At 38.4% G+C, this 26,547-nt stretch overlaps 1 protein-coding gene across 1 annotated transcript in view; it reads right to left on the bottom strand.

The window, feature by feature from the left end:
* The window catches only part of FAM117B (family with sequence similarity 117 member B), a 134,640-nt gene that overhangs the window by 9,566 nt on the left and 98,527 nt on the right, over nucleotides 1-26,547 (bottom strand). Inside the window, exons 5-7 of the mRNA XM_016950310.4 lie at nucleotides 4,512-4,655; nucleotides 2,753-2,978; nucleotides 838-958 (exon numbers count right to left, since the gene is read on the bottom strand). Coding sequence (XP_016805799.3) covers nucleotides 838-958; nucleotides 2,753-2,978; nucleotides 4,512-4,655 — 491 coding nt within the window. The remainder of the gene's footprint in view (nucleotides 1-837; nucleotides 959-2,752; nucleotides 2,979-4,511; nucleotides 4,656-26,547) is intronic.

The following is a 26,547-nucleotide window of genomic DNA, read 5'->3' as shown; positions in this document are numbered from 1 at the left end:
GTATTAGCTGATATTAAGCATTACTGTCAACTTTCTAAGATAATCGTACTGTGGTTATATAGTAGTACTGTGGTTACTTTTAGCAAATACTGCAAAATGTTAGCTATTATCTAATCTGAGTTGTAGACATATGAGTGATCACTATACTATTCTTTCAGCTTACTTAAAAATGCTGATAATAGGCTGGGCACAGTGGCTCATGCCTGCAAACCCAGCACTTCAGGAGGCTGAGGCAGGAGGATTGCTTGTGCCCAGAAGTTTGGGACCAGCCTGGACAACACAGTGAGACCCTGTCTCTCCAAACTTTAAAATATTAGCCAGGCTAGGCCAGGCGCAGTGGCTCATGCCTGTAATCCCAGCACTTTGGTAGGCCGAGGCGGGTGGATCACGAAGTCAGGCGATTGAGACCATCCTGGCTAACGCGGTGAAACCCCATCCCTACTAAAAATACAAAAAATTAGCCGGGCGTGGTGGTAGGCGCCTGTAGTCCCAGCTACTCAGGAGGCTGAGGCAGGAGAATGGCGTGAACCCAGGAGGCAGAGATTGCAGTGAGCTGAGATTGTGCCACTGCACTCCAGCCTGGGTGTCAGAGTGAAACTCTGTCTCAAAAAAAAAAAAAAAAAAAAAAAAAATTAGCCAGGCTAGTGGCGTGCATCTGTATTCCCAGCTACTTGGGAGGTTGAGGTGGGAAGATAACTTGAGCTAAGGAGGTAGAGGTTGCAGTGTGACCTGTGACTGCATCAGTGCAGTCCAGCCTAGATGACAGAGTGAGATCCTATCTCAAAAAAAAAAAGCTCATAATAGTTTTTTTGTGGGGATGGTGGAAGGGATACTTACGAGCATTCCTCAAAGACTTTGACCCTTTCACAGCCCTCAGGAGGTTCCCTTTTGAACATATAACTGTTGTTAGGTTTTGGTGAGGTTGCATATTTGGGCAAAGGAGAATTGTTCCCATTCTCTGCAAGAAATGACACATTAGATTACTACATAAATGTATAGTCATACTATATTTAATTGTTCTTGGACTAGCCCACCATGAACTACTTGAGGGCAGGAACAGTGCTTTATTAATCAAGGAGATAATTAATGTTTGTTAAATAAACGCACACACAAATAAAATATTTATTTCACTTCCACTTACAATTACCATAGCCTAGGCCTGTATCACATAATCCTCAGTAGTGAACACTGATCTAGCTGGCTGCCTTATTTCTATTCTTTACAAAACAAATGCACTCAAACACTACTTCCATTTTTCCCAGTACAAATATCTGAAATGGTTCTTCATTGGTTGCTGATAACTAATTCTTGGCCTGTGCTTCAAAATTTCTCAGTTTGATTTCTCTGCTCCGCTGGCTACAATCTTTGCTCCAGGTAGTCAGAGCTACCGGATGCCAAACATTTTTTTTGCCTATGAATTTCCCCTTACCTAAAAGGGGTAAGTTCTGTTTATTTTCCAAAAGGTCCTTCAAAGTCTGGCTCTGACTCAAGTTTTTTGAAATCTTTCTAAATTAACCCTATCAGGAGGAACATTTCTTTACTCTGATATTCTTGTTTAGTGCTGATATCCTCAATTTATATTAACTTAAAAATTTTAATATGTTAAATATCTGTTCTAAATTTTCAGTCTGTACCAGCTAAGCTACAAACTCCTTGCTGGCAGCAGCACTACAGCCCAGTTTTCCTACAAAAGAAATTCACAGAGGCCAACCAGCTACTAAAATCAAATGGATCAGGACACAACATTTATTGAGTTTATTTATTTATAGACTTTCTACATGTTATTGACGTAGAAGTAGAAAGTATGGGAAATCAAGGGCCAGATTTTATCTGACCCGTGTTTTATCAGACCTAGAAGCTAGCAATAAAAGTCCAAAGAGTAACAGTTTACAACTTCCCACAGTTTAAAGTAACTTCTTCAGTGAATCGTCTGTCTTCTGCGCTTGTCACAGTTTTAATGTCTTGGGTGATGAGTAGTAGTAGCAGCCAGTCCTAACAGCAGAGCACTTTAGGACATTCAACACACTGTATGGAGGAGGTTCTAAATAAATGACTACTGAACTGAGCTTTAGAATTTATAAATAAATGTCATTATTATTGCTTTCAAGTACACAACGCAACCAGGATTGGGCTAAGAAAATACTGTCCTGACATAGATGCAAGGCTAATATTTGTTTCAAAAGGCAAGAATATTTGTAATTAACATTCAAACTGCTTCTATTTCCAAGTAACTTCTAAGGTATTTTAAGGTTATTTTTAAAAGTACCCTCCAACGTTTTACATCAGCCTTGCTTTAAACACTCATCCTGCATTGATATAAATCTGTTTAATCCTTGTTTAAAATGTCACAAGTATAGATCCTAAAAAACACTAACTTCAAGGCTTTGTATTGATTTAAAAAGCATTAAGGTAATAAAATCATGACTATCAGGTGACAGAGACCAAAGTGCTTTTCAGAGCAAGTGCTCATCTCATTTATTCCAAAAAGAATGTTTCTCACCAATAAGGAAGTTGTATTAACAAGTGCAAAAAAAGAGCTACAAACTAACAAAAGCTCATAAACTTGCCCAACTAGACCATCAACTGAGCATGACAGTCAAACCTGTTTACACTCCAAATTGAAAACCTAGGCCTTGAACACATTAACTGAGTAGCCTCGAGTGTGTGTGTTCTGCTAGAAAATGAATAGAATAAATGATACGAGAGGAGGTATTCCGTTATCATCTAGTAGCACATTCCTCCAGCACTGTACCTTTATCTCTGGGATCAACAAGCAGGTCATCCGCTGAGCAAGGACTCTCCTCGCTACCTTCATTGGAAATGGTGAGGAACGATGTTGGGGACACGGACTGGGAACGGCTGCTGTTGTTGCTTCCCCTGTCTGCCCCACCAGGGGTCTGTGTGTCAATGCTGCGCGTGCTGCTACTTCTCTGTACAAGGGGGGGTGGAGCACGATGGCCATCTGGAATATCTTGCGGCTGTTACAAAATTGTAAAAACATAGGTATATTTATAATTAATTTCGAATCACCAGCAATGAACCCAATGTCAACCTTCCCATATAGTGCCAGAGACTCACAAATCAGAAATCCCTTCCTACTTATTAGGATTTCATGTTGCACGTTAGTGACATCCCTGTCTAATCTGACCCCCACACTGAGAGTCTTCGGTGAAGACTTTGTATTCCCAAGGCCTGGCATACAGCAGGTGGCCAATGCTTGCTGAATAAATGAATTGTACTGAATCACTTATTGTGTGCTAAGGGTTATTTTAAAAATTATAAATGAGGGCCATGAAATCTAGGTGTAACACTAGGTTCCACATTAGAGGAAAAAGGTTATTCATCATGTGAACCAGGAACACTGATGCCACGCCCTGAAAGGATTTTTTCAAGTCAACCTTCCTAAATGGGGGAAAGGTTAATCACAGAAGTGCTGTTGATGGGGAGAAAATCAAGTACACACACAGAGGAAAGCCTGTGTGGATCACTTAGCAAGGAAACCAACTCCCTGCACATTTTTGATTCATTTACCTTTATTACATCAGGGAATCTGTACCCCATCAAGCAGGATGGAGGAGAGGGTGTGGGGAGCTGTATTTTCTCTAAGCTAAAGCAACCTTTTATCTTAAGGGAGAGGACCTTAAGCATCAATACAATACTCAATTCCTCCTTCACTGAAGAATAGAGAGACGGTTAGATAAATAAATATACTCTGTGGCATGGTTTTTAAACCAAAACAGTTAATTTTTCTGTTTTACATAGCAACTATTCTCATGTGTATTCTAGTCAGTAAAGAGAATAGGCAGAATTTTTTTTTTTTTTCCGATCTCAGCTCACTGCAACCTCCACCTCCCGGGTTCAAGCGATTCTCCCTGCTTCCCAAGTAGCTGGGATTACAGGCACGCACCACCATGCCCAGCTTATTTTTGTATTCTTTTAGTAGAGACGGGGTTTCACCATGTTGGCCAGATGGGTCTTGAACTCCTGACCTCAGGTGATCCGCCCACCTTGGCCTCCCAAAGTGTTGGGATTACAGGTGTGAGCCACTGTGCCCAGCCAGATAATTTCTAAATGTACTTTATGATGACATAGCCTAGCATGTCAACCAAAACCAAATAGTCACTGACATTCAAAAAAGGAGCAGACAGATTCATGCTTAGAAGGTATTCAATGTCATGTAAACTTCTGCCCCCCATAATTAGTAAGCTAAACTTTTGTTAAATGGAGTTACAGCAAATAAGAAGTGTATCACCTAATGGTTTCTAAATACAGACAAACAAAAAATAGTTTCTGTTCAGTAATCCAAATTCAAGTCAGATCAGTTGCCTCTATGACATGCAACAAAATGAAAACTTTTCATTCACTCGCCCAGGTCAAAGATTTTTCAAAAGAGATAAATTTTTGCTCTCTCAATGAGAAGGAAGAAACCCAAGTAAATATGGAAACCCAAACTGTGCATTTTTAATAATTATAAGAGTTCAAGAATGATTTTAAGATACAAGATCACTTACTATAAGTTGCTCTTCCTTTTCCCCAGTCTCTTTAATTATTATTTCAATCTCCTGATTCAATCCTTCCACGCTATTCCGGAACCGGGAGCCTGTTGATTTGGTGATGGGAATTACAGGAATAAGTGCACTCTTTGGAACAGGAGCCTTAAGAAAATGGGATGGAGAAGAGAGGCTTAATATTACCTTTTAATTTTCTAGTCTGAAGCGTAATTCCAACAGACATAAGTAACTCAAAAATAAATCAAAGTTTACAGGCCTCACAAAAAGTGTGAGTGACCAAACCTGCTCCTTAGCATGTATGCAATATAATTTAAAACCCAAATCCCACACAATGAAGGTAGGATTTTGAACATTTATTCACATCTGTGAACGACTGCAAAGGGAACAGGGATAAATAAATATAGTAAAAGAATGTCAACCTCAGAAATTCTTTTACGACTGTAACAGAGCTCAGATTTCAGAATATAACTTTAAACTCTCCTAGTGCCACAATGATACAGTTTGGATGTCTCACCCAAATCATGGGGGTGGATCTCTCATGAATGGTTTAGCACAGTCTCTCTTAGTACTGTGAGTTCTTACGAAATCTGGTTGTTTAAAGGTGTGTAGCGCCTCCCACTTCTCTCTCTTGCTCCTGCTCGGCCATGTGATCTGTGTCTTTCCCCCTTTGCCTTCCACCATGATTTAAGTTTCCCGAGGCCTCCCCGGACACCGAGTAAATGCCAGCATCATGCTTCCTGTACAGCCTGCAGAACTGTTAGTCAATTAAACCTCTTTTCTTTTCTTTTTTTTTTTTTTTGAGACGAATCTCACTCTGTCACCCAGGTTGGAGCACAGTGATGTGATCTCGGCTCACTGCAACCTCTACCTCCCATGTTCAAGCGACTCTCCTGCCTCAGCCTCCTGAGTAGCTGGGACTACAGGCACCCGCCACCACACCTGGTTATTTTTTTTGGTATTTTTAGTAGAGACGGGGTTTCACCATATTGGCCAGGCTGGTCTCAAACTCCTGACCTTGTGATCCGCCCATGTCAGCCTCCCAAAATGCTGGGATTACAGGCGTGAGCCACCATGCACGGCCCCTGTTTTCTTTATAAATTACCCAGTCTCAGGTATTTACAGCAACATGAGAACAGATTAATCTATATAATTATTTATATTCTGGGGGGGATTTATTATTGTTTTTGTTTCTTCTTAAAAAAAATAAGATACATGTGCAGAACATGCAGGTTTGTTACAAAGGTACACGTGTGCCATAGTGGTTTGCTGCACCTATTGACCAGTCCTCTAAGTTCCCTCTCTTCACCTCCCACCTCAAACAGGCCCTGGTGTGTGTTGTTCCCCTCTACGTGCCCATGTGTTCTCATTGTTCAACTCCCACTTATGAGTGAGAACATGCGGTGTTCAGTTTTCTGTTCTTGTGTTAGTTTGCTAAGGATGATGGCTTCCAGCTTCATCCATGTCCTTGCAAAGGACACGATCTCATTCCTTTTTATGGCTGCATAGTATTCCATGAAGTATATGTACCACATTTTCTTTATCCAGTCTATCATTGATGGCATTTCAGTTGGTTCCATGTCTTTGCTATTGTAAACAGTGCTGCAATAAACACATATGTGCATGTGTCTTTATAGTAGAATGATTTATAATCCTTTGGGTATATATTCAGTAATGGGATTGCTGGGTCAAATGGTATTTCTGGTTCTAGATCCTTGAGGAATTGCCATACTGTCTTCCATAATCGTTGAACTAATTTACACTCCCACCAACAGTGTAAAAGCATTCCTATTTCTCCACAGACTCACCAGCATCTATTGTTTCCTGACTTATTTTAATAATTGCCATTCTGACTGGCGTGAGATGGTATCACATTGTGGTTTTCATTTGCATTTCTCTGATGATCAGTGATGTTGAGCTTTTTTTCATATTTTTTTTTACATGTTTGTTGGCCGTGTAAATGTCTTCTTTTAAGAAGTGTCTGTTCATATCCTTTGTCCATTTTTTGATGGGGTTGTTTTTTTCTTGTAAATTTAAGTTCCTTGTAAATTCTGGATATTAAACCTCTGTCAGATGGGTAGATTGCAAAAGTTTTCTCCCATTCTGTATGTTGCCTGTTCACTCTGATGATAGTTTATTTTGCTGTGCAGAAGCTCTTTAGCTTAATTAGATCCCATTTGTCAATTTTGGCTTTTGTTGCAATTGCTTTTGGCGTTTTTGTCATGAAGTCTTTGCCCATGCCTGTGTCCTGAATGGTATTGCCTAGGTTTTCTTCTAGGGTTTTTATGCTTTTGGGTTTTACATTTAAGTCTTTAATCCATCTTGAGTTAATTTTTGTATAAGGTATAAGGAAGAGGTCCAGTTTCAGTTTTCTGCATATGGCTAGCCAGTTTTCCTAGCACCATTTACTGAATAGGAGATCCTTTCCTCATTGCTTGTTTTTGTCAGGTTTGTCAAGGATCAGATGGTTGTTGATGTGTGGTGTTATTTCTAAGGTCTCTGTCCTGCTCCATTGGTCTATATGTCTGCTTTGGTACCAGTACCATGCTGTTTTGGTTACTGTAGCCTTATAGTATAGTTTGAAGTCAGGTAGCATGATGCCTCCAGCTTTGTACTTTTTGCTTAGGATTGTCTTGGCTATATACAGGGTCTTCTTTGATTCCATATGAAATTTAAAATAGTTTTTCTAATTCTGTAAAGAATGTCAATGGTAGTTTGATGGGAATAGCATTGAATCTATAAATTACTTTGGGCAGTATGGCCATTTTCACAATATGATTTATTTATTTAACAGAACCACTTCCAAAATCTATGTAGAGATTTTTAAATTAAAAATGTTTTTACTGTCACAGTATTACTTTTGGAAAGATCTATCTGGTTACATAATTACAGGATATTACTTGTTTCCTAACAAGATATTCAAAATAAAATATGAAACAAGCATTAACAGAGGTATCCGCCAAAGCTAGTAACATCAGTGTGCCAGATAAACATCTTGCAGATTCTTCTGCTGTCTAGCAAAGAAATGTGATTAACCTATCCTTCATTTAGGAAAGTTTTTTTGGAAAACCTCTTTCAGGAAGAGGTGGGCAAGAAGACAAAGGTAACAGGGCTTCTAATCAATGACCATCAGTTTTATTCCCTGATAATCTTGCTGTCTGATACAGAACTTAGTGTTAAATCTCTATTTCTCCTTTTATTCCTGCTCCCCTTTAGAACTGGAAAAAAAAAAAAAAAAAGAAAAAGCATAATAAATACAACAAGAATCCTTGGCAAACACAAGAAATTTGTGACTAAAAAAGGCCAAGGGGAAGCTCCACGCAGAAGTGCTGAGTGAGCATGTCTCCACTGCTCAGTTAGTGTTGGGTCCTCATATGTAACACAGGACACAGAAACCTACCTCATGGCTTTAAGGATGAAATGACAGGAAACCTGGTATGGTGCCTGGCGTCTAAAGCATGAATGCTCAGAAAACAGTAGCTGCAATTTTTATTTTGTATTTTCCCTATTATGTATTTTATTCTTAAAATAATTATCTTTTCACATTTTTTTCAAGTGTCACTTATTTCTTTCTCCTAATTTTTCCCTTTTTATAAGTCCCTCTGTTCTCACATTCCCCACAGCCTCAAGCTTCTATATTACTTATTCCCTTTACTTCCATCTCTTCTTTCTGATCCCTTTTCCATTCTCAGCATCCACTACCAAAGGAAAGAAAAATCTTAAGTTTGGGTGTTCTATAATTGTTTTATAGAGAAAATTTATATAATTTTTAAAAATTCAACTTATATTTTTGAGCCACTCTCCATAGCTCAGATCTTTGGTGCACAGATATACAATTGTCAAAACCTTTTTTTTTTTGAGATGGAGTCTCGGTCTGTCTCCCAGGCTGGAGTGCAGTGGTGCAATCTCAGCTCACTGCAACCACAGCCTCCCGGGTTCAAGTGATTCTTGTGCCTCAGCCTCCCGCATAGCTGGGATTACAGACACCCACGACAACGCCAGCTAAATTTTTGTATATTTAGTAGAGATGATGGGGTTTCGCAATGTTGGCCTGGCTGGTCTCAAATTCCTGACCTCAGGTGATCCACCACCTGGGCCTCCCAAAGTGCTGGGATTACAGGCGTGAGCCACTGTGTCCAGCCTCAAAACTATTTTTTTGAGGAAGATCTTAGCCATATCCATAGATCTATTCTCTTAGTCTAGTTCATTTGATGTGAACACTTGTCCTGGTTAGACCCTTTCAGCTTTCGTAAGCGGTGACAACTCTACATACAGTTTAGTGGGTGGCTAAAGCACAATCAATGTCATAAATCAAGTACTGGTCAGACAATAAAACTTTAAGTCACTAACACTCCATAGGTATAAAAACTCAAATTTCTGATGTAACCTGCAGTAGTCAGCTGAGCTATAAACTTCAAGTAACACAGAGTGATCTGTAAAGAATGATGCAATTTTTAGAAGGTGAATTGTAAAATAATTTTGCAAATTTGCAAACGGAAAATTATGAGACTAAAGCTTGATCTATATGTCTTCGAGGTAAATAGCCCTTATATTTTTTGATTTTCCCTTTCCTCAAATATAAATTCTATGTTTATAGAATAAATTCTATAATTTCTCTCTAGAAACCTACACACCTAATTTCTCAACATTTTCTATTCTACCTACTGGAACAAAAGTTTCATATACGCCAGATATTTCACAAAAGCAGGAAGTGAAAAGAACATTCTTCCTTTGCCCCTTCATGTTTATTCAACCAAAAGCCAATGCATGCATATAAAACAGACACACACACAGATTTATATTTCACCCAGAAAAAAAGACTATTTCCCCAAAATATCAGAAGCAAGATACACCTGGGAACAGAGGTGGTATTTTTTTCTTTTGGATTATTTTTCTACAATTAACCTGAGGAGAGAAACTATGTCTTATTAATCTCTTTAGTGCCACTGCCAAGCACAGAGCCTAGAACATATAAGATGCTTGTTCAACAAGGCTGGTATATGGATGTGTGTGTCCCCCCAAAATCATATGTTGAAGCCCTAACTGCCAATGTGGCTGTATTTGGACATGGGGCATCTAAGGCAGTAGTTGAGTTTTGTTTTGTTGTTGTTGTTTGAGACAGGGTCTCACCTTGTTGCCCAGGCTGGAGTGCAGTGGCATGATCTTGGCTCACTACAACCTCTGCCTCCTGGCCTCAGGCGATCCTCCCACCTCAGCCTCCCGAGTAGCTGGGATTACAGGCACATGCCACCATGCCTGGCTAATTTTTGTACTTTTTTGGTAGAGACAGGGTTTTACCATGTTGCCCAGGCTGGTCTCAAACTCCTGGGCTCAAGCAATCAGATGGCCTCAGCCTCTCAAAGTGCTGAGATTACAAACATGAGCCACTGTGCCCAGTCAGCAGTAAAGTTTAAATTAGGTCATATGGGGGAGGCAGCCCCGGTCCAAGAGGACACCAGAGAGTCACCTCCCATTCCCATGCACACGAAGAGCTCATATAAGCACACAGCAAGAAGAGAGCTGTCTGCAACCCAAGGGGAGAACCCTCAACCAAATACCAACCCTGCTGGCACCTTGATCTTGCACTTAAGAGTCTCCAGAACTGGAAGATAAATTTCTGTTGTGTAAAGTCACGTAGTCTATGCATAATATTTTGTTACGGCTGCCTGAAGAGACTAATACACTCACCTTTAATTTTTTTATTTCTACAGTTTTCAATAGACTTAAGAACATACTTAAACATAAGCCAGAGATATAGTGATCCAGAGAACTTGAATATGTCCATAAAAAGTTTGCCCTGAGAAACTATTTTTAACTTCATTGTTTACTCTTTTTTTATTTAAATAAATTTTAAGATATCATTAGAGATAGGGTCTCACTATGTTGCCCGGGCTGGTCTCAAACTCCTGGCCTCAAGTGATCCTCCCAGCCTTGACCTCCCAAAGTACAGGGATTACAAGCATGAGTCACTGTGCCTGGACTGCCATTGTTTTCTTTATTGCAAAAGTAAAAAAAATATTCAGTGAAGAAAGAAAATTAAATACATGTCAATCACCAGAGATAACAACTATTAATAATTTTATAAAAACTCTTCTATCTAGTCCTTTTTCTTCTATATACATATACACTTTTAACCAGAAACAGATCGTACCTTGTGTTCTGAACCCAGTGGTTTTTTTTTTTTTAACATTATACCAGACCTGTAACCTATCTCTATGCTTTAAAACATTTAACCAAATCATTTTTATAGTTGCATATTTTTATGAGTGCATTACTTAAGAAATCAATGCTCTATTAAACAAATAGTTTTCAATTTTTCACTGTTACAGAACCATACTGTCATGAACATCCTCCTAGACAATTATTTGCACACATATGTAAATACTTCCTTAGAATAAATTCCTGGGGTGAGGAGCTATTTTCCTGGGGGGACATAAAGGATAGTAAAGATTTTTCAGGACTTTGATTCATAATGCCAAACCGAATAGTAAAATATTTTTACTCCTCACATTTTTATCTGCACTCTATGAATATATATGTTTCATGAAACTCTCTAAACTGGATTTATTTTTTCTAAACCTTTGCTAAGTTTCATAAACTACCAGTGCTCTCATTCCTTCAGTTTTTATATTGTAGAATACACAATGAAATACTCATCAGTTATATATACACATGTACACGCACACAACCACATTTTTCTTTATTCATTCAACTGTTGATGGGCACTTAGGTTGATTCCATACAATGGCTACCGAGAGTGGCTACGATAAACATGTGAGCGCAGGGTATCCCTTTGATATGTTAATTTTTGTCTTTTTGATAACAGCCATTCTAACAGGGGTGAGGTGATATCTCATTATGGATTTGGATTTGATTTGCATTTCCCTGATGACTAGTAAAGATGAACTTTTTAAAATATATATTTGTTGGCCATTTAATCTATGTCTTCTTTTGAGAAATGTCTAGTCAGACATTTAATCTGTCTCTTCTTTTAAGAAATGTCTAGTCAGATTGCCCATTTTTTAATGGGATTCTTTGTTGTTGTTATTGTTTTTTGCTATTGAGTTCCTTGAAGATTCTCGATGTTAGTTCCTTGTTGGATGAATAGTTTGCAAATATTTTCCTCCATTCAACAGGTTTTCTCTTCACTCTGTTGTTTCCTTTGCTGTACAGAAGCTTTTAAATTTAATATAGTCTCATTTGTATATATTTTTTTGTTACCTAGGCTTTTGTAGTCCTACCCATAAAATCTTTGCCTAGACCAATGTGCTGAAACATTTCCCCTATGTTTTCTTCCAGGAGTTTTGTAGTTTTGGGTCTTACCTTTAAGGCTTTAATCCATTTTAGGTCGATTTTTATATGTAGTAAGAGATAATGGTCTACTTTCATCCTTCTGCATAAATCAGTTTTCCCAGCACTATTTATTGAAGATGTTCTTTCCTCCAGTGTATGTTCTTAGCACTTCTGTCAAAAATCAGCTGGCTGAAATGCATGAATTTATTTCTGGGTTCTTTATTCTGTTCTGTGGATCCATGCTGTTTGGATGACTATAGCTTTGTGTAATATATTTTGAAGTCAGGTAGTATGATGCCTCTAGCTTTGTTCTTTTTGCTTTGTATGGCTCTATTTGGGGTCTTTTGTGGTTCCATTCAAATCTTAGGATTGTTTCTTCTATTTCTGTGAAGAATGTCATTGGTATTTTAACATAAACAATTAATATTTTAATTGCAATCAATCTATAGATTGCTTTGGATAGTATGGTCATTTTAACAACATGAATTCTTCCTATGAACATAGGACATCTTTCCATTTGTGTCCTCTTCAATTTCTTTCATTAGTGTTTGCAGTTTTTGTTGTAGGTATCTTTCATTTCCTTGGTTAAATTTATTCTCAGGGTTTTTTATTGTTGTTCTTTTTTAGCTATTGTATCCTGAATTGCTTTCTTGATTTCTTTTTTAGCTAGTTCACTGTGAGTGTATAGAAACACTACTCATTTTTATATATTGACTTTGTATCCAGCGACTTTAGTAAATTCATTTATCAGTTTTGTGATTTTTTTTTGTAGTCTTTTGGTTCTTATTTTATGTACAGATAAATTGGAATGGGTAGGTTTTTCTATATATAAGATCATGTCATTTGTAAAGAAAAATTTGACTTTCTGTCTTCCAGTTTGGATGCCTTTTCTTTCTTTCATCTGGTTGCTCTGGCTAGGACCCCCAGTACTATACTGAATAACTGGTGAAAATGGGCACCCTTGTCGTGTTTCAGTTCTTAGAGGAAAGGCTTTCTGCTTTTCCCCATTCGGTACAATTTAGCTGTGGGTTTGTCACCTATTGCTTTTATTATGCCAAGGTATTTTCCTTCTATGCCTAATTTGTTGAGAGTTTTTACCATGGATGAATGCTGAATTTTATCACATGGTTTTTCTGTATCTATTACAAAGATTGATGGTTTTTGTCCTTCATTCTGTTGATGTGATATATCACATTTATTGATTTGTCTATGTTGAACCATCTTTGCATCACTGGAATAAATCCCACTTAATCTTGTTATATTACCTTTTTGATGTGTTGTTAGATCTGGTTTGCCAGTATTTTGCTCAGGATTTTTGCATCTATGTTCAATAGGGATACTGGCCCATAGTGGGTTTTTGTGTTTTTTTTTTTTTTTTTTTTTTTTTTCCGGTGGTGGCTGTTGTGCCTGTGTCTGGTTTTGGTACAGGGTAATGCTGGCCTCAAAAAATGAGTTAGGAGAAACTCCTTCCTCTATAATTGTTTGCAATAGTTTGAGAAGAACTGGTGCTAGTTCTATTTTATGTCTGTTAAAATTCAGCAGTAAAACCATTTAGTTCTGGGCCTTTCTTTGTTGGGACAATTTTTATTACTGATTCAATCTCATAACCAGTAACATGGTTTGTTCAGGTTTTCTACTATTTCCTGGTTCAATCTTGGTAGGCTGTGTCAATGAAATTACCCATTTCCTCTAGGTTTTCCAATTTGTTAGTGTATAGTTGTTCATGCTTATCTTTAATAATCTTTCTTCTAATACTTTTCGGTTTGGTTTGTTCTTACTTTTCTAGTTCCTTGAGGTACACTCTTCAGATTGTTTATTTGAAATTTTTTTAATGTAGGCATTTATTGGTATATACTTTCCTCTTAGCAATTCTTATACTGTATCTCATAGGTTTTGGTATGTTGTACTTGCATTTTCATTTGCTTCAAGAAATTTTTTTTTATTTCCTTAATTTCTTCATTGACCAATGGTCATTGAGGAGCATGTTAACTTCCATGTATCTGCACAGTTTCCAAATTTCCTTCTTGTTACTGATTTCTAGTTCTAGTCTGTGGTATGAGAAGATACTTGATAACTTCAATATTTAAAAATTTGTTGAGATATGTTTTGGGGCCTAACATGTGGTCTATCCTGGAGAATGTTCCATGTGCTGATATGTGTATGTGTATTCTGTAGCTATTGGATGAAAAATTCTGTAAATGTCTATTAGTTCAATTTGACCTACAGTGCAGATTAAGTGCAATGTTTCTTTCTTGACTTTCTATATAGATGATCTGTTTGATGCTGAAAGTGAAGTCTTGAAGTCTCCAACTATTATTGCATTGGGGTCTATTTCTCTCTTTAAGCTCTAACACTGTTTGCATTATACACTAGATGCTCTGGTGTAAGGTGCATATATATTTACAATTGTTATATCCTCTTGCTGAATTAATCCCTTTATCATTACATATAATAACCTTGTCTTTTTGGTTTTTGACTTGATGTCTATTTTGTGTTATATAAATACAGCTAATCCTGCATACTTTTGGTTTCCATTTGCATGGAATAGCCTTTTCCATCCCTTCACTTTAAATCAATATGTGTTTTTACAGGGGAAGTGAGTTTCTTGCAGGCAGCATACTAATGGTTCTTATTTTATTACCCATTCAGCCAGTCTACATCTTCTAATTAAAGCCATTTACATTCAAGGTTGTTATTGATAGGTGAGAACTTACTCCTGTCAGTCACTTTAATTGTTTTTTGATTGTTTTGTATATCCTTTGTTCCTTTCTTCCTCTTTTATTGTTTACCTTTAGATGTGGCGGGCTTCTTGTAGTGATAACATTTGACTTTCTCTTTCTCATTTATGTCTGCTCAACCAGTGAATTATACATGTCTGTGTGTTTTCATGATGGTAGATATCCTCCTTTCATTTCCAAATGTAGGACTTGCTTAAGTATTCCTTGTAGGGCTGACCTAGTGGTGATTAATTCCCTCAGTTCTTGCCTGTCTAGAAAAGACTTATTTTGCCTTTTTTTTTTTTTTTTGACACAGAGTCTCACTCTGTCACTCAAGATGGAGTGCAGTGACACAATCTCCACTCACTGCAACCTCTGCCTCCTGGGTTCGAGAGATTCTCATGCCTCAGCCACCTGAGTAGCTGGGACTACAGGAGTGCACCACCACGCCCAGTTAATTTTTGTATTTTTAGTAGAGACAGGGTTTTGTCATGTTGGCCAGGCTGGTCTCAAACTCCTGACCACAAGTGATCTGCAAGCCTCAGCCTCCCAAAGTGCTGGGATTACAGGCATGAAAGACCATGCCCAGGCTTTTTTTTTTTTTTTTTTTTTTTTGAGACAGAGTCTCACTCTATCACCCAGGCTGGAGTGCAGTGGCGCAATCTCGGCTCATTGCAACCTCTGCCTCCCGGGTTCAAGTGATTCTCTTGTCTCAGACTCCCGAGTAGCTGGGATTACAGGCACCTGCCACCATGCCCAGCTAATTTTTTTTTTTTTTTAGTAGAGATGGGGTTTTGCCATGTTGGCCAGGCTGATCTCGAACTCCTGATCTCAGGTGATCTGCCCACCTTGGCCTCCGAAAGTGCTGGGATTTACAAGCGTGAGCCACCATGCCCAGCCAACTTTCCTTCATTTTTGAAGGGTATTATTCCTGGGTAAAATATTTTTGGCTAGCAGTCTTTTTTCTTTCAGCACTTTGAATATATCATCCCATTCTCTCCTGGCCTGTAAAGTTTTGGCTGAAAAACTTACTATTAGTCTGATGGTGCTATCATTGGGATGTTTGTTCCTCCAAACCTCATGTTGAAATCTGATGCACAATATTGAAGGTGGGGTGTAACAGGAAGTGTTTGGGACATGGAGGCAGATTTCTCATGAATAGATTAATACTTTCTCTAGGGAAGAAGTGAATTCACTCCATTAGTTCCTGCAATAGCTGGAGGTTAAAAAGAGTCTGGCACCATGCCTCTATCTCTCTTGCTTCCTCATTTGACATGTTATCTCTGCACACACTGGCTCCCCTTCGCCTTCCGCCATGAGTGGATGCAGTCTGAGGTTCTGGACAGTCTACAGAACCACAAGCCAAATAAAACCCTTACCTTTATAAATAACGCAGCCTTGGGTATTCTTTTACAGAAACACAAACGAACTAAGACAGACGGGGATTCTCTTACATGTGACTTGACACTTCTCTCTTGTTTTTGGAATTCTGTCTTTGACTTTTGACAGTTTGACTATAATATGCCTTGGAGAAGACCTTTTTGGGTTAAATCTATTTGGGGATCTTTGAGCTTCCTGTATCTGTATATCCATATCTCTTGTAAGACTGAGGGAGTTTTCAGCTATTACTTCACTCAATAGGTTTTTGATGCCTTTGACCATCTCTTCTTCTGGAAGTCTCAAAACTCAAATACTTGGTTGCTTGTTGCTTCCTATATGTCACAGAGGCTTTGTCATCCCTTTTTATTCTTTTTTGTTTGACTGGATTGTTTCAAAAGACCTGTCTTCAAGTTGAGAAATTCTTTCTTTTGCTTGATCTAGTCTATTGCTGAAGCTCTCAACTGAATTTTTATTTCATTCTTTGATTTCTTCAGCTCCATAATTTGTTTGGTTCTTTTTAATCTATCTATCTCTTTTATTCAGTTACTCATTCAAATAAATTATTTTCCTGATTCTTTGTATTGTTTATTTGTGTTCTTTTGTATGTCATTGAGTTTCTTTGATATCACTGTTTTGAACTGTTTTTCAGGAATTTCACCCATCTCCTTTTCTTTGGGATCTGTTACTGAAGAATTATTGGGCTCCTCTGGAGATGCCATGGTTCCTTGCTTTTCTACTTTTCTTGTATCCTTATATTAATACTTGTACATTTAGTATAACAGTCTCTTCCTCCAATTTTTTGAATTGGCTTTCACAGGGAAAGCCTTTTTCCTATAGATTTATCTGTTGCATTGTTTGGGTAGCTTTGTCTTTGATTCTAGGTGGGTGCAGTAGTGTAGTCTCTATATGATTTCTTTGGCCATAATCAGCAACAGTGGTGTCTCTGAGTTTCTCAGCAGCTTAGGCTGGAGTTGTCAGTGAAGGCTGTGGTAAGGCTTTGCAGGGTACAGGAATACTAGCCAGGCTAGTCCTCAGGCATCAGCAGTGGTGGCAGTGGGCCTGGTGTGCTGGTCCTTAGACCCCTGGGTGGCATAGATAAGCACCAGTATTGGTGGGTCTGGGTAAGCTAGTCCTTGGGTTTCCATGTGGCATGCTCAGGTGCCAGTGGTGAGCTGGGCAGGTGGGTTCTCAGGACTCTGGGCATTGTGTGTGGTGTTGGCAGTGCAGTAGCAGTGGTGGACTGAGTAGGTCAGTCTCCAGGCCCCGAGGTGGTTTGTGTGACTGAGTGGCAGCAGCAGGCTGCATGGGCCAATCCTCAGACTCCCAAGAGGTGCTTGTGGGCTGGTGGCAGGCAAGGGCCATCCTTATGCCACTGGAGAGTGCATGCATGCACTGGTAGCATCATTTCCCTCAATTTTTGAGAGTTGTTTATACGAGGGTTATTAGCCCTTTGTGTCTGTGGTATATGTTGTGAATATTTTGTTTTTTCAGTTTTTATACTTGGTTTATAATGTTTTCTGCCATACAAAAATGTTTATATAATTAAACTTATCAACCTTTTGTTGATTATGAATTTTGAGTCATAGAAATCTTTTTTTTCTGCTGAGATTACAGAAGAATTCACTAATGTCTTCTAATACTTACATGGTTTTGCTGTTTACATTTAGATCCTTAATCCATTTAGAGGTTGTTTTTGTATATGGCGTGGTCTCATTCTTTTTATAAATGGCTACGACTTGTCCCAGTGCTAGTAATTCAAAAGTTCATCTCTGACCAGTGATTTGAGATGCCTTTACCATGCAGTAAATTTCTGTATGTACTTCAGTCAATTTTTGGGCTTTCTAGTCTAGTCCTCTGATCAGTTTGTCAATTCATGTACCAGTAGCACATTGCTTTACTTGTAAAGGCTTTATAGTATGTTTTGACATCTGGTAAGGCTAGCTGCCCTCATAGTTTTTCCTTTTCACAGCTTTGCTGGTTATACTCACATATTTACTTTTCCCTATGAGCTTTACGTAGCAAGTTCTATTAGTAGCAACTTTTCTAATGCTGTAAAAAAGCTTACTGATATTTTTATTGGGATTGTGTTAAATTTATGAATTAAATTAGAAAGTATTATATTAACTCATCCTATCCAAGAGTAACACATTTTACATTTGTACAGGTCTGCTTTGTATCTTTCAGAAGTGTTTTTAATTTTCCCCATGTAGATTGTGTAGTACTTATTAATTTCATTCTTAAGTATTTAGTTGTTATTGCTGCTACTGTAAATTGGAATTTATTTTCCATTACATCTTCTAGCTGGTTGCTGTTTGTATATATAAATGGTATTGATTTTAGCTTGTTAATGCTATGGACTGCAGTCATACAAAAATTTTCATTGGCCAGGCGCAGTGGCTCAAGCCTGTAATCCCAGGTTGGGAGGCCGAGGCAGGTGGATCACGAGGTCAGGAGATCGAGACCATCCTGGCTAACACGGTGAAACCCCGTCTCTACTAAAAATACAAAAAATCAGTCAGGTGAGGTGGCGGGCGCCTGTAGTCCCAGCTACTTGGGAGGCTGAGGCAGGAGAATGGCATTAACCCAGGAGGCGGAGCTTGCAGTAAGCCGAGATCGCGCCACTGCACTCCAGCACGGGCAACAGAGCAAGACTCCATCTCAAAAAAAAAAAATTTTTTTTCATTGGTTTTATTGATTCTCGGAGGTTTTCCAGATATACTAGATATACTATCATATTATCTGAAAGGGAGTTTTATTTCTTCATCACCAATTCTTTTCTTTTCTTTTTTTTTTTTTTTTTGAGACAGAGTCTTGCTCTGTCACCAGGCTAGAGTGCAGTGGCATGATCTGGCTCACTGCAACCTCCACCTCCCGGGTTCAGTGACTCCCCTGCCTCAGACTCCTGAGTAGCTGGGACGCTACAGGCACGCACCACCACTCCTGGCTAATCCTTTGTATTTTAGTAGAGATGGGGTTTCACCATGTTGACCAGGATGGTCTTGATCTCCTGACCTCGTGATCCGCCTGCCTTGGCCTCCCAAAGTGCTGGGATTAAGGCATGAGCAACCATGCCTGGCCTTCATCACCAATTCTAATGGCTCTGACTTCTCTTTTCTAACTGTATTAGTTAATACCACTAGTACAATGTAAACAGAAGTAGGGATGGTAAGAATCCTTGCCTTGTTCCTCATCCTAGTGGAAGTATCTCTCATGTTTCCCCATTAAATAGCATGGGATCTTAAGGTAAAGAGAAGTGTGTGTATGTGTGTGATCATATTAAGAAAGTTTTCCTTATTTTAATGTTCTTGAGTATTTCTACATACATGGACATTTCCCAAGGGCTTTTTTGTTTTCTATCAATGTAGATAATCATATGATTATTTTTTTAATTAGAGAAATTTTAAAGCAGGTACAGTCAAATGACCTCTATAGCCATTAAATTATCTACCTTCAAGCAATATGACTTCCATGTACAACTTCCCCAATATGAACAAGCTATGAAATTCACTGCAAGGTAAAAGAATGTCATATATGGCTCAATAGCTACAGACCATCTAAAGGTTAGAGAATATGTACCAAAACCAATTATTTTAGATTTAGAATAGCTGAACTTCCACACTATTTTCCTGTAATAATTAGGCAGCAGCTGGTTAAGACGCAAAAATGGCTTAATATACTAAATTTTGCTCCATAAACTATAAAATAAGCACAAATACACTATATACAGTAATAATGCAAAGCAACCACTATATTCTAGAATTCAATAACTATATATTAAAAAGTGCCATATTAGATCTTTTGTTACTGAAGTGTTAGTCATGATAAAAATTAAATACTTTTTTTTTTTTTTTTTTTTGAGGCAGAGTCTCGTTCTGTTGCCCAGCCTGAAGTGCTGTAGTGTGATCTTGGCTCACTGCAACCTCCGACTCACAGGTTCAAGTGATTCTCATGCCTCACCCTCCCGAGTAGCTGGGATTAAAGGTGTTTGCCACCACACTCGGCTAATTTGGGGATTTTTTTTTTTTTTGAGATGAAGTCTCGCTCTGTCCTCCAGGCTGGAGTGCAGTGATGCAATTTTGGCTCACTGCAAGCTCCGCCTCCTGGGTGCACGCCATTCTCCTGCCTCAGCCTCCGAAGTAGCTGGGACTACAGGCGCCCGCCACCATGCCTGGCTAATTTTTTATATTTTTAATAGAGACAGGGTTTCACCGTGTTAGCCAGGATGGTCTCAAACTCCTGACCTCAAGTGATCCACCCACCTCGGCTTCCCAAAGTGCTGAGATTACAGGTGTGAGCCACCATGCCCAACCTAAATACTTAATTTTAAATTTGCTGTCTTTTAATCTGAAAAACAATTTGGACATGACACATTTTTCATTGTTCATCTCAATGGTATATATTAATGAAAAATAGAAAAATAACAACAATTAACAATAGAGAGGCCAGACACAGTGGTTCACACCTGTAATTCCAGGACTTTGGGAGGCTGAGTCCGAGGGAGGATTGCTTAAGGACCAGACTTCGAGACCAGGCTGGGCAACACAGGGAGACCCAGTCTCTATAAAAAATTTTAAATATCAGCCGGGCATGGTGGCACACGCCTGTAGTCCCAGCTTCTTAGGAGGCTGAAGTGGGAGGATCACTTGAGCCCAGGATGTTGAGGCTGTGGTGACATGGTCGCTCCATTCTAGCCTGGGTGACAGAGTGAGACCCTAGGAAGGAAGGGAGGGACCGAGAGAGGGAGGGAGGGAGGGGAGGGGAGGGGAGGAAGGACGGACAGACAGACAGGAAGACAGATAGAAAGACAGATGGAAAGGGAAAGGGAAGGAAAAGGGAAAAGGAAAAGGAAAAGGAAAGGAAGAAAGCAGGCATAGAAAAGCATAGAATATCCATAATATGATATACCACAGGACCATTAAAAATGATGCTTTGGACAATCTCAACAATGTTAACAAAATATTAACATTCAAAGTTAGGGACAAAGAAAACAACAGAACATATGGGGATTTTTGTTGTTGTTGTTTTGAGACAAGAGTCTCACTCTGTCATCCAGGCTGGAGTGCAGCAGCATGATCTCAGCTCACTGCAGCCTCCACCTCCTGGGTTCAAGCAATTCTCCTGCCTCAGCTTCCTGAGTAGCTGGGATTACAGGTATGTGCTAACATGCCTGGCTAATTTTTGTATTGTTAATACAGACAAGGTTTTACCATACCGGCTAGGCTGGTCTCAAACTCCTGACCTCAAGTGTCCCACCCACCTCAGCCTACCAAAGTGCTGGGATTACAGGCATGAGCCACCACACCTGGCCAACATAAGGTTTTATAAAAAGACTGAAGCTCCATTTTGTTTTATAGAGTAAGTAGCATTTATTAAGCACTTAATATGTGGTAGGCATTGCTCTAAGCAGTTTATATACATTATTTTATTTACTTTTACAAAAGCTCTCTCTATAAAAATAGGCAGTTACTACCCCCATTTTACATGGAAAAAATGAGACTCTGAGAAGCTAATAATCTAGGGTCACAGAATCAGGACTAAACTTACATCCTACCAAATTTAAAATGCCCCCAAATATTGAAAAGTTATCCCTATACAGTGAGAGTATGTGATTCTTAGTTTTTATCTTTTGAAATTTTCAGTTCTTCTAAAAGTAGTTTCCTATCCTTTGATAATCAGAAATTTTCTAAAATGAGTACTTCACTAATCTTAGATAATTCAGAAATATATTTATTTAAGATACTCTGAACTGATGTCTTTTTTTTTTTTATAAATTCTCCATTTCCCTTAAAGATGTCCTCACTTCCACAAACTTGAGTTGACAGAAAAATGAAGTCTTGTGATCTTCTGTGATAAGTAGGTTGTTCTGATTCAAGTCTGAAAGTTGTTTCTTTAAAGACTACCTTAGATATGACACCAAAAGTAATCCCCATAAAAGAAAATAATAATATACTGCCAAAAAAATTTTTTTATGTTTGCTCTGTGAAAGACAGTAAGAGAACAAAAGACAAGTTGAGACTGGGAAAAAGTATCTGTAACTTACCCAACAAAGGACTTTTATCCAGAATGTCTAATAAGCTCTCAAAACTAATAACGACAACAAACCACATTTGAAAACAGGTAAATGATTTGAATAGACAGTTCACCAAACAGGATACACAGATGGCAAATAACCATATGAAAAGATGTTCATTAGGATAATGCAAATTAAAATCAAGATGAGATGTCCTTCAACAAGAATTTAATATCAATAGCTACATTGTGGGAAATCCATGTAATGGAATACTATTTAGCAACTAAAAGGAATAAACTGGCCGGGCACGGTGGTTCATGCTTGTAATCCCAGCACTTTTGGAGGTCGAGGTGGTCAGATCACCTGAGGTCAAGAGTTCAAGACCACCCTGGCCAACACAGTGAAACCCTGTCTCTATGAAAAATACAAAAATTAGCTGGGCATGGTGGTGTGTGCCTGTAGTACCAGCCACTCGGGAGGCTGAGGCGGGAAAATCGCTTGAACCCAAGAGGCAGAGGCTGCTGTGAGCCAAGATCACGCCACTGCACTCCAGTCTAGACTACAGAGCGAGACACTGTCTCAAAAAAAAAAAAAAGTTAAACTATTGATACACACAACTGCTTAGAGGAAATGCAAGGGCACTATCGTTGAGTGAAAGAAGACAGTCTCAAACGATTACATACTGTATGATTCCATTTATATGACATTCCCAAAAAGATAGGGTTAGAGTGATGGAGAACAGAGCAGTGCTTACAAGAGATTAGGGATGGGGGAAGCATGTATACAAAGGAAAAGAATGAGGGAATGTTTTATCTTGACTATAGTGGTGGTGGTATAATCTACATATATGTTAAAATTCATAAAATTGTACAATCAAAAATGTCCATTTTATTATACAATAATTGAAAAAAATAGAGGAAAAAGATGACAGGGTCATATATTTACCTGCCTAATATTGTCTCTTTAGGTCCTTTCCTAGAGACAGTTACATGCTGAAGTAAATAATAAAATGTGGGAAGAATTTTTTTTTTAAAATTCAGTCCACGTATGACTTAGGTATACCTTAAAAGTTAGGTGTACCTGTTATAGATGAAGTCAACTGACTAGCCCAGTCAGCTTCCTGTCTTTTAGAGTTGCTGTTTTTGACTCCTTTCATTTTAATGCTAAAAGCCAACAACTTCCCTCACTTCCCACAAGCCCCATCAGCAGCCTAGCATTGGCTCATCTGTGGTACACTGGTGATAAGCAGTAGCTGAGTAGGGGAGAGAGATACAGCATTAATTTTTTTTTATGAAAATGTGCTTTGATAGGCAAGTAGGATGGAGAAAGGTCTATACAGGAATTCAACAGAGTTTCATGACAGAAAAATGAGCCAGAAACCCTAACACAACCAAAGGGAGGTGAAAACTGATGATTGGCTGATTGTTGATTGATGGACTAAAGCAGGGTCTCCCTCTGTCGTCCAGGCTGGAGTGCGGTAGGGGCAATAATGGCTCACTGCAGCCTTGACTTCTCTGGCTCAGGTGATTCTCCCACCTCAACCTCCTGTGTAGCTGGGACTACAGGTATGTGCCACCACATCTGGCTAATTTTTTGTATATTTTGATGAGACAGGGTTTCACCAGGTTGCCCAGGCTGGTCTCAAACTCCTGGGCTCAAGTGATCCATCTACGTCGAACTCCCAAAGTGCTGGGATTATAGGCTTAAGCCACTGCCCTGCGCCCAGCCAAAAACTTGTTTAGAATGGTAAAAAAAATTAGTAAGCACCTGAAAAAAAGCTTTCCAATCTTAAGGGCTTTTGACTCCAGACCACCATGTGGCCTTCATTCTTAATATCCTGTCACTGTTACTTCATTTCTGTCCTCCAGCAATCACTGTCCTCTCATCTGGTACCTACCTTTACAGCTCTTCCAAGCTGCAGTTATATTCTGTAATAAAGGTCAGAGCAAAAGTACCTATTCTCTCAATTTTGAAACGGCAAAAAACTTTTAAAAATTAAATAACATGCATGCTCTGTTTTGGACTGACATCCCAAGATTTTAGTGCAGGGCAGTAATTTTCATTTTCAAATTACAATGCACCTTCCATTCCTCAGAGAAAAGTAAGTTTCTTTTTCTACCTCACTGTCTCTTGGCTCTCAAACCCTCCTAGGCTAGTACATGTCTTCAGCCCAGATGAAGAAATAAGAAAATCCTACGGGAGGGCTTTCTTGCTTGAGGCTATAGTAACAGCCACAAAACACCCACACACTTTTAAAATTCTTACCTCGGGGGGAGGGATAGCATTAGGAGATATATCTAATGTTAAATGATGAGTTAATGGGTGCAGCACACCAACATGGCACATGTATATATATGTAACAAACCTGCACGTTGTGCACATGTACCCTAAAACTTAAAGTATAATAAAAAAAAACATAACTACAGTAAAAAATAATAATAAAAAAATAAAATTCTTACCTCAAAATTAGTTTATGTGACTGTGAAGATGCTGGCATCTCCCACTCTTGTTACTAACATCAGACTCTAACACTCAATCAAATAATTCTGAAATGTGTTGGCTATATTTTCTAATGAGACAATTTCATTTAAACATCTGACGGTTTTGTCATTTGGGGAAACCTTTGAAATGTGAAAGACTCTAGCTCTAAGAAACCTGGCAGTATTTATTCTTCCTAATGAATAATCTCCCCTGAATTTCCAGGGGAAAAAAACATGCAGAAAAGTATGTGAGAATTCTTTTCTAACTGTAAGCCCAAGAAAAACTATCTTTTGTTAACTAGTAGCTGTAGACTACACCACTATCCTAACAGCAATACTGTCCCTTCAATGTTAAGAGATTAATTTCCTAGTAAAAATCATCTTCTGCATAGTGAAATCCAAACAAAATACTGTAATAACTTGTAAAAAGTCTCAGAAAAACACACAAAGAATCCCCCAAATACTCAAGCTTCCTAATCAAATAATATAAAAACCTATCTTGAGAAAAGAATAAATACTGAAAAAGCTTTAAGTCCACACACACACAAAATGGACCCAACTAAATAACCGTAACTAGGAAAATGCTCTACAGAATCTAAGACAGCAAAAATGAAGCATTTGTAATACTCACAATGTTCCATGTTAAATACAAAAAGGCAGTGTAATCTAACATATGATATGCTCTCAATGAGGAATGCAAAGAATAAAACACTTAAAAGAAAAAAAATGTCAGCAATAGGGGAGAGAGATACAGAAAATACAGCTCTCCTTTGGAAATTTTCCTATTTCATTAAAAAAATTCTTCAGAGATAATTTTTCTATTCGACTTTTCTTAGCTTCTAAAATTTCTATAATGAGCTTGTGAGTACTTTTGTAATAATAAAAGCTTTAAAAAGTTTAACAAGAAATTGGCAAGGAAACCAAGTCTGTTTACGTCTTTTACATTTAGGTGCTCCCTCAAATGGCCTAAGATACTGAGAAATTACTATGTACTTAGAATTGCATAAAGAGTTTTATAACATTTTATCCCATTTAAGCCTCTGGACAACACAACGAACAGGTAATATTACTATGCAGAGAAACTGAGGAACTTCACACCTCTAGCAGGCAGCAGGACTCAAGACTTCAAGCCAAGCAGTCTGACCTCAGAGTGCACTGTTAAATAACCTCCCTGTTTACTTTTTTGGTTCTTTTTAAGCATCTAATTTAATTTACTATTTCTAGACAACTGTATTCGTATTTTATATATTTATGTTTTTCATGTTGGTTGACATTTCTTTAAAAGCTTTACTAGAATATAATGTATAATACCATACAATTCACTCATTTAAATTGTACAACTATGGGTTTTTTGTTGTTGCTGTTTTTAAGAGACAGGGTCTCATTATGTTGTCCAGGCTGGTCTTGAACTCCTGGGCTCAAGTAATCCCCCCACCTCAGCCTCCCTAGTAGATGGGACTACAATGGGTACCACCACACCCAGCTAACTTTGGTTTTTTAATGGTATTGAACAGAGTTGTGTGACCATCACTGCAATCTATTTTCAAATCATACCAAAAGCAGCCCCTCATTAGCAGTCGTTCATCATTTCTCCCCAACTTTCCCAGCCCTACTCAACAACCAGTCTGCTGTGGGAAGTCAGGGACCCTGAACAGAGGGACTGGCTGGAGCCACAGCAGCGGAATATAAATTGTGAAGATTTCATGGACATTTATCGGTTCCCAAAATTAATACTTTTATCATTTCTTATGCCTGTCTTTACTGCAATCTCTGAACATAAATTGTGAAGATTTCATGGACATTTATCAGTTCCCAAATAATACTCTTATAATTTCTTATGCCTGTTTTTACTTTAATCTCTTAATCCTGTTATCTTTGTAAGCTGAGAATGTACATCACCTCAGGAACACTATTGTACAAATTGATTGTAGAACATGTGTGTTTGAACAATATGAAATCTGATTGTAAAACATGGGTGAACAATATGAAATCAGTGCACCTTGAAAACGAACAGAATAACAGCGATTTTAGGGAACAAGGGAAGACAACCAAAGGTCTGACTGCCTGCAGGGTCGGGCAGAATAGAGCCATATTTTTCTTCTTACAGCGAGCCTATAAATGGACGTGCAAGTAGGAGAGATATCACTGAATTCTTTTCC

Source organism: Pan troglodytes, chromosome 13 (assembly GCF_028858775.2).
Source record: "Pan troglodytes isolate AG18354 chromosome 13, NHGRI_mPanTro3-v2.0_pri, whole genome shotgun sequence".
NCBI classification, from domain to species: Eukaryota; Metazoa; Chordata; class Mammalia; order Primates; family Hominidae; genus Pan; species Pan troglodytes.
The sequence above is the reverse complement of the archived record's forward strand: the minus strand, read 5'-3'. Positions and strand labels throughout refer to the sequence as shown.